Genomic DNA, 9,384 nt, shown 5'->3' with positions numbered 1-9,384 from the left:
TTCCCTGGTTCCTCATTCTCTTCGACATACAACCTCAAGAAAGTATCTGTGTGTTTGAATGCTTGTTTATTACGGATGATTTGCTATTTATACTATCCTTTTCAATAAACAAGAGTTCATAATTCGATCAGATTAATTCATATGTATTTTTAGTTTTTTTTTTTTTTGTCTGGTTTGATAGGTCTGGCAAACCTAACATGCTATGTTAACTCGACACATAATAAACGGATTTAAATAAAAGATTTCAACTGGTTTAAATGTTATGTTTAAAAGAAACCATACGACACAGAAAAAATAAACGTGTAGGGCTAGGGTCAAGTGCTTTCAACCTTTGGTGTTTCAGTTCATTTACAAGTTTAAAGCCTAAAACCCACTAATCTCACACAAAATAAACAAATGAGTAAAAGATTACATCCCAATTAACTAAACGAGTTTACACGAGAAGAAACAGGAACCAAACTGATATGTCAGGATTAAGTTTTTTCAACCTCCCACAACACATACAACATGTTTATCCGGTCTAATTTGGTCACTAGTCCAGTTATCATTGCTCTTGATCGATTAATTTTGATATACATCACATGCTTATCTTAATTATAGTTTTTGAAGATCATCATTAGAACGAGTAATTTACTATACAATTTCCATAATTATTGGTCAATATGCATCTATCATTTAATTTAAAAATGGTCAAATAATCACAGAATTTCAGAATTAAAAATAACACACCCTATTAACATTTGAAGACTTGTTCCACCATTTCCACGAATTCGTTAAAGATAAGAACCAACATATAATCTCCAATACCCCGGTCCAATAAACACAAAGATCGATTCTGTTGGTGATTGTAACTTTCAGAGAATGAAATCCCTCCATTGCCATATCAGCACCTTCATCTTCATATTCTTTCTGTTCTACCCTATTCTCTCTCTAGCTATTGACACCATCACACCCACACAACCTCTCACCACCAATCAAACTCTAGTCTCTAATGGTGAAGTTTTCGAGTTGGGTTTCTTCAATACAAGCAATTATTTGTATATAGGCATTTGGTACAAGCAAATTGAGCTGAGAACAATTTTATGGGTAGCTAATAGAGACACCCCCATTACTTCATCGTCCGGGAGCCTAACCATCGTCAACAACAGCAACTTGGTGCTTGTAAATCAAATGGGAGCTGTCGTCTGGTCCTCAAATCAATCTACGCAGGTGGTGAACACGGTGGCGCAGCTTTTAGACAACGGTAACTTTGTGCTTCGTCCAGAAAACGATGAGAATCCGGAGAATTACATTTGGCAAAGCTTCGATTATCCGACTGATACTCTACTACCGGAGATGAAACTGGGATGGGATAGGAAATCCGGAATCAATCGGGTTTTGCAATCATGGAAGACAAACAACGATCCGAAGACCGGTGATTATACTTTTAAAGTGAATATCATTGGATTCCCGGAGCTTTTAACAGTGAAGAATGAAACAATAATTTGGCGAACTGGGCCATGGAACGGGATGAGATTTAGTGGTGTACCAGCGATGAAAGGGGTGAGTATGATGCAGTTTGAACTTGAGGAGAATTCCGACGAGATTAGTTATTCATTTGAAATGCTGGATAGTTCTGTTTATTCGCGATTGGTTATAAATTCTTCTGGTATTAATCAAAGATTCGTCTGTGCTAAATCAACAAATACCTGGAGTGTGTTCTGGTCTTTCCCCGATGATTTATGCGATCAGTTTGGTGAATGTGGTTCGTTCGGCATTTGTGATGCAAGCACTGCACCGATCTGCAATTGTACGACTGGATTCCGGCCGAAAAACCAGCAAGCATGGGATCTACGAGATGGGTTGGATGGGTGTGTTCGGAGCTCAGACTTGGATTGCGGATCGGATGGATTTCTGTCAATGAATAATATGAAATTGCCAGAGAGTTCGAACGTGTTTGTAGATCAGACGATGAATTTGAGCGAGTGTGGTGCGATTTGCAAGAAGAATTGCTCCTGTGCTGCTTATGCTAGTATGAATATCACTGAAGGCGGGTCGGGTTGTGTATTTTGGGTAGGGGATCTTATGGATATGAGGCAGTATGCTGATTCTGAAAATGGAGGGCAAGATCTTTACGTTAGAGTTGCAGCTTCTGATTTACGTATGTTTCGAATCCGGCAGAAATCACGTTAGACAACCCACTTCTATTTTTAAGTAAAAAATTGAGTAAAAAGTGTTTTATTTTCAACCTATTCTTTTTTACCTTATTTTTACTCAAAAAGTATATATTTCATTCTTCTAACTTATATAAATTGTCAAACACACCCATTCTTCTAACTTATATTCCATTCTTCTAACTTATATTAATTTGGTTTTAACAAATATATAATCTATATTTTTTTTCATTACAATAATATTAAATAAATAAGATTATATTTACAACACTTAATTATAAGCTTTTATAAAATACGTTATCGTGTTTTAAAATTTCAATATATATTTAAATTTTAATAAGAATTTGATAAACAAAAACAAACTTTATATTTATAAATAATTAATATAATTTAATATATAACACAATATTATAAGTATTAAATGTTATATTTAAATTATAATTAGTAGATAAAAAACCAGAAATGTATAAATATATATAAAAATGGACTAAAATCAACAACTCAAAGTTCATCCCATTTTGGAGATAATGAAATAGTATAACACCAAATATGATGTTATACTATTCATTTCCCCCAAAATGGGGGAATAAATGGGATAGGTTGGAGAGGAATGAGGAACGAAATGAAGGAAATAATGGAAAATAGGAGTGGGTTGGAGAAATGATTAGAACCCAATGGTTTATTCATCTGATTAATACAATTAAATTAAATTATCCAAAAAGCAAAAACGAATACTATGAATTTTTTTATGACATTAACCTTATCTTTAAATAATCTTTTATGTAATAAAATATCTAGTTCACAAACATCAACATCATTAATTTATGAAAATTTAGTTTTCCATCAAAAATGAAAATAACAAGAGTAAATTACGAATATGGTCCATGAATGTAGTTGACCAAAAGTTCTGCACCTTGAGTCTATCTTTTAATCGTCTTACAAAATCACTCTTAGGTTTGAGTTTTGTTAGGATTTTGTCTTATTCCTATGATTAACACACATCATCTTATTATCAGCCTTTATTTTCGGGCATACGTCGTCGCTTGTACCATTCTCACCATCATTCTCCTGGCATTGGGTCAACTTTCTCACATCTCTCTCACAGGAAGAGAATGGAAGAAAGAGACTAGAGCGAGGGTCCGGCCACACTGAGGTTCGTTTTTGCGTTCACCGTCATAGGTAACACAGTATTCCTGTTGGTAGCCGCCCTCCACGATTAGACCATGTTGCCTTGCTAGGGTAATATAACACTACCTTAAGGTAGAAGGAGTCGATCACTTTTTACCCATCCCAACCGTAGGCAATCTAGCAAGCTTTACCCATCCTTAAACACTTATAAATTTATCTCTCTCCACAATTAGTTCTTTTTGTGGTGACTCCTCTAACATATGCAATTTATTAATTCGGTATCACTCTTTTCTCTCCACCTTATGGTTATTCGAAGCGAGATGTCTAATTTGATTCGCGAAGCTTTTGATATTATTGTGCGATGAGGATGTGGATATTACTTTCTTTCCTTTCGTTGTTGTTGTCGTTGTTGATGTTCTTCAATAGGAAATTCTAAAACATTAAACACGTCACTACCTCGTTTAAGTGAGATGAAAAATAGGAATCCAAAGAGGTTGTGTACATGTTGGAGTTAGATGCTTTGGTCATTTTCGATGCAACTGAACTTGTTGTAGATGCAACTGAACTTGTTAACTTTCGCCTACAAATCCTTTCATTTGGAGTTCAATTGAAGCCCTAGTACGATAAGTACCACGAGATTGCGAACTGAAGTGCTCTAGAACTTGCTGCCAAAATGAGGCTACATGTTGATGATTTCCACGTTCTTCGTTTTCCGAAACACGATTAAACGTCTTCAACAACGTCACTTCTTTTCTTTCGGAACATCTCGTCATATTACCCATTAGGTAAAATTTCTTGTGGGTTTGGTTTTGGTTTGAGGGGCGGGTTGGGTTTTGACAGTCAATTCATTATTCTGGTTTGGAGAGATGGGTTGTGTTTCGTCAGATGATTCAGCATTTCCGGGCTCATGGAAATGCGATGTGCGAGGAACATAATATGACATAGGGGTTTCGGGGATGGAATATGGAGTTTGATTTTGTGGGTACGGATTATAACCGACAATGGTCTTGAGAGAGCCCAAATTGGTTATAAGTTTGTTGCACCGGCATTTGTCTATGTTGTTGTTGATATTGTGGGTATTGGGGGTAATTTAGGATTTGGGTTTCTGAATTAACCTTGGGTATTGTTGCACCGACATATTCATGTTTTTAGACGAAAAAAATACTTTAACGCCTTGTTCCCGAGTTTTTTTGTAAATTCATTAAGGGAAAGGGAAGGAAAATTTTGACGGAAAGAAAGGGAGGTGAAGGAAAATATTCATTATTCCGTGTTCCCGAGTTCGAAGAAAATGAAAAGAAATGAAAGGAAAATTTTAAGTTTTTGTGTTCCCGAGTTAGGAGGAAAAAGAAAATAAAACTAAAAATTTTCCTTCCCCTCACTTTCTTCCCAAATCCGTCCAATTTGGGAGGAAAATTTGGAAGGAAAATATGTCTCCAAAATCCTTCCCCTCCCCTCACTTTCCTTCCATTAATGAAACTCGGGAACACGATTTTCCTTCGACACCCCTCACTTTCCCTCCGTATCCTCTCATTTCTCTCCTTAAGTGGAACTCGGGAACAAGGTGTAAATTCATCAAACAAAAATATTAGGTATACCACGCTACACTTGGTTATCTTGGGAGACATACCAAATTACACTTTAGGAACTTATCTCATGTGTATTAAAAGTAGTAGTTGTGCTTTATTTTACAATTATAAACACTAATAACTATGACTTCTTCATTGCAGTTCAATCAATGGGCGTCGGAAGTTCCAAAAATGGCTCCGGCAATGGCAACCACGTTGGCAAAATTGTCGGCATCACTGCCAGTACTTGTGTGGTGCTCACATTTCTACTTATTCTCGTCTACTTGAAGAAGAAGAAAACAAGAAATTTGAAAAAGTCAATTAATAGAAGAGGTAATCAGGATCAACTCCTTGAGCTACTCATCGACTAATCGGGACTACTCATTAAAAATTTGACTACGAGTTTAATGATATTTTCAACAAGATCGAGCCCAAGTTTTAGTCCAAGCTAGACTGCGCTCGTGGACCTAAACAAGCATATATGTTTTTATATAATATAATTATTTATTTATTTTATATATTGAACTATTGATAAATATTAAATATCAAATAATTTATATATTAAGTTATTGATAAAATTAAACGGGCTTGTTAATGAATCTGATCTCGAGCCTAGGCTCATCTAAACTAGCCTTACAAATGAGTTGAGCCTAAACTCGAAACACGGTTAAATGCCAACTTACATTTTAGGAATGGCTATATTATATTGTAAAAAGATTGTCAATTCATAATATAAGACCTATCCATTTTGGTTTTAATAAGTGAATAACCTAGGAAATAATTCATAACCACATTAACCATAAACATTTTTTAATATTGGCGAAAAATTTAGCTACAAGACTAAAAGCATTTGATGTAAGTTTTGTATTTAAATAAAAAGAGTTTGAATTTTCAAAGTCAAAATAGTTTGTGGTTGTAATTCATATGTTCTTGATATATTTTGTGTTGATCCAAATTAGGTCCGCAAGAAAGAACCGAAGACTTCTTGGTAAATGATGGGGCAATTGTACCAAGTAGAAGAGATTATTACAGTAAAACGTCAATGGATGAACTTGAATTACCCTTGTTCGATTTTACGACACTTACTACCGCAACAAACAACTTCTCGGATACAAATAAACTTGGGCAAGGAGGGTTCGGGTGTGTTTACAAGGTAAAGTACTTGAATATATGAACATTTAAAATTACATGCTCAAAAGTATCTTATTCCAAAAATCCGATCAAAAATCTAAACATTAATCCGAAATATGAAATGATAATTTTCTGAAATTTTTGATACTCTGACTATCTGAAAATCTGAAATATACGTATTTTAATTCCAATTCGTCTGTGTTATGATATTAGCAATCTTTTGTTTTGTAATTATTCTGGTATGGAGACGAAACAACTGAGACCTCTTTTAATGATTAAATTTCTTTATACGCTTAAAATGGATATAATAGCTTACATCGTTGGCTAAATCCTACCTAATAAATGAAGATAACTTTGCCACATGTCGTTTTCTCATGCATTATTGTCACATGTCATTTTGTTATAATTTTGAAATACTTATTTTCTATTTGTCATTTACTTCATTTTTCATTTTTGAATATATCATTAATTTAGTTTCTATAAATTAAACATACCATAATAAATATATTAATTTCAAATTTTAAATTTTAAATTTTAAATTTCAAACTTCAAACTTCAATTTTAAATAAATTTACAGTTGAAACCTTTATATTTAACATTTTGTTATAATTAGCATATTTAATACACGGGTCTGACAACTAAACACATAATTTTAATTTGATTTTTTTATGTTTTATTTTTATTTTTATTTTCATAATTTTTATTTATTTTAAATTTCAAATTCAAATAAACTGCCGTTTAATCATTTGTATTTAATATTTTGTTTTAATCAACCAGTATAGTATACATATCATTTTGTCATAATTTTGAAATATTTATTATCTATTTGTCATTTACTTCATTTTTCATTTTTGAATATATCATTAATTTAGTTTCTATAAATTAAACATACCATAATAACTATATTAATTTCAAATTTTAAATTTTAAATTTTAAATTTCAAACTTCAAACTTCAATTTTAAATAAATCTACAGTTGAAACCTTTATATTTAACATTTTGTTATAATTAGCATATTTAATACACGGGTCTGACAACTAAAGACATAATTTTAATTTGATTTTTTCATGTTTTATTTTTATTTTTATTTTCATAATTTTTACTTATTTCAAATTTCAAATTCAAATAAACTGTCGTTTAATCATTTTTATTTAATATTTTGTTTTAATCAACCCATATAGTATACGGGTATCACAACTAGTTATGCAATAAAGATGCAATCGTGTCCATATATTGAGCGGATGGAAGTCTACAAATAATATGTGACTATGGTGCGTAAAATAAGAAGTAGTGTAGATTTCTAGGTTAAAAATTTTTGTATCCAATATTTTATGTAAATTTTCCGATATTTAAATTTCATACCAAAATTCGTACCCAAAATTTGGATATCAATATCTACCATCCGGAATACAGATCTCTAGAATTTTTAATATCAAGTTTTAAACACTTTTAGTTATAATATCATACGAGATAATACACCATACAACCATAAAGAAATGGTGAAATTTAATTTGTTAGTGACGTAGGGTACATTAACAGAAGGTGAAGTTGTAGCTGTAAAAAGGCTCTCAAGAATTTGTGAGCAAGGGATAGAGGAACTTAAAAATGAGGTCCGATTAATTGCAAAACTCCAACATCGAAACCTAGTTCGGGTATTAGGTTGTTCTATTGAGGTTAAAGAGAAGTTGTTGATTTATGAGTACATGGACAACAAAAGTCTTGATATGTTTCTTTTTGGTAAAATTTCAGTGCTATTGCACTCTTTCTTCTTTTTATACCTAAGTTATATGCTGAGATCTAAACGTGTTATTTGATAATCGCCATAGACAAAGAGAAAAATATGATACTCAGTTGGAAAATCCGACTCGATATTATACGTGGGATTGCACGCGGGCTTCTTTATCTTCATCAAGATTCAAGATTTAAAATCATTCATCGAGATATGAAAGCAAGTAATATTTTGCTTGATAAGGACATGAACCCAAAGATATCAGATTTTGGTATCGCAAGGATTTTTGGGAGTGATCAAACCGAAGCAGAAACAAAGATAGTGGTTGGAACGTAGTAAGTATCAATGTACTATGTGGCATGCATATATATATATATATATATATATATATATATATATATATATATATATATATATATATATATATATATATATATAATTATTTATGACACAAATGATATTATGTAACTTTTAGACAATTTCACTTATTATTATTACCATTAACAAATTTCTTATAGTGGTTATATGTCACCTGAATATGCGATGGAGGGTCACTTCTCCACAAAATCCGATGTTTTTAGTTTCGGGGTCCTGATCTTGGAGATAGTGAGCGGTAAAAGAAACAGAGGCTCGTCCAACACAAATAGCCAACTTAACCTGCTTGGACAAGTAAGTGATATTGGTGATTGGGATCTTCTAGGTGAATTTTTAATATATATATATATATATATATATATATATATATATATATATATATATATATATATATATATATTCTAGAAACATAATACACACTAATTTTTGTTAAGGTCCTTCATTGTATTTGTAACAAAACAATATGTTCTTAGGCATGGAAGTTATGGAACGAAGACAACTCTTTAGAACTACTAGACGAATCTATCACGGCCAAATTTTCAGAAAATGAAGTATTAAGGTGCATACAAATTGGACTATTATGTGTTCAAGAACAATCAGAAGATAGGCCTGGTATGGCAAAGGTGGTGTTGTTATTGAGCAGTGAAACAGTACGGATGCCTCGACCAAAACATCCCGGATTCTTTATTAGAAAATTAAACAACGAAAGCGAGTCTTCGAGAAAATATGATGATTTAGTGTCCATAAATGGAATCACAATATCAATACTAGATGGTAGATAGCGAAACTATGATAGTTACCATCTAGCATCAATTATCTATCATATTTTCCTTTCTTCTTTGGTCCTTAATTTATTTTACGATCCGAAATTTCATCGTGTATCGTCTTATTAGAATGTTTTCATTAGCTTCATGGCTTGTTGTGAACTTCTTACTTAACGAATAATCTGAATTTTACGAACACTTGAGAGATTAATTATAACAAAAAAGTTTATTTGTCAATCATTAAAACTTGAGGATGTTAAAGGTAGAATTTGGTTAAAACTCAGGATGTTAAAGGTTGAATTGGGTCAAATTTGAAACTGCTATTTAAGCTAATATATAGTTATAATTTTTTATTTCAAGATTATTGTTGTCATCATTTTTATATCCGATTATATATATATATATATATATATATATATATATATATGTACATCTTCAATTTCTTTCTTTTCTTCAAACTCTTCAAGAACAAAAAAACATAATTTCAAAAGTCACTAGTACAAAAAGGACCTATAACAATATTTTTTTTAAAAGGGCTAT

At 32.0% G+C, this 9,384-nt stretch overlaps 1 protein-coding gene across 5 annotated transcripts; it reads left to right on the top strand.

Annotated features, from left to right (window-relative positions):
• The first annotated feature begins 761 nt into the window (after positions 1 to 761).
• On the top strand, positions 762 to 8,930 carry LOC145123817 (receptor-like serine/threonine-protein kinase SD1-7). 5 transcript variants are annotated; one of them, XM_079059023.1, is made up of 7 exons: positions 762 to 2,140; positions 5,009 to 5,179; positions 5,806 to 5,999; positions 7,503 to 7,713; positions 7,803 to 8,040; positions 8,224 to 8,374; positions 8,554 to 8,930. In XM_079059023.1, exons 1-7 carry the CDS (start codon positions 862 to 864, stop codon positions 8,860 to 8,862), a joined length of 2,553 nt encoding a protein of 850 aa, XP_078915149.1. In that variant the 5' UTR covers positions 762 to 861; the 3' UTR covers positions 8,863 to 8,930. The 5 variants fall into 5 exon arrangements, with proteins under 5 accessions (XP_078915149.1, XP_078915148.1, XP_078915150.1 ...); XM_079059022.1 differs by having other exon boundaries at positions 762 to 2,167; XM_079059025.1 differs by lacking the exon at positions 762 to 2,140 and adding an exon at positions 3,286 to 3,306.
• Positions 8,931 to 9,384: the final 454 nt, after the last annotated feature.

The sequence above is a fragment of the Lactuca virosa genome, chromosome 7 (genome assembly GCF_052849685.1).
Source record: "Lactuca virosa cultivar CGN04683 chromosome 7, Lactuca_virosa_CGN04683_v6, whole genome shotgun sequence".
Lineage (NCBI taxonomy): Eukaryota > Viridiplantae > Streptophyta > Magnoliopsida > Asterales > Asteraceae > Lactuca > Lactuca virosa.
This window is presented reverse-complemented; position numbering and strand designations above follow the sequence as displayed.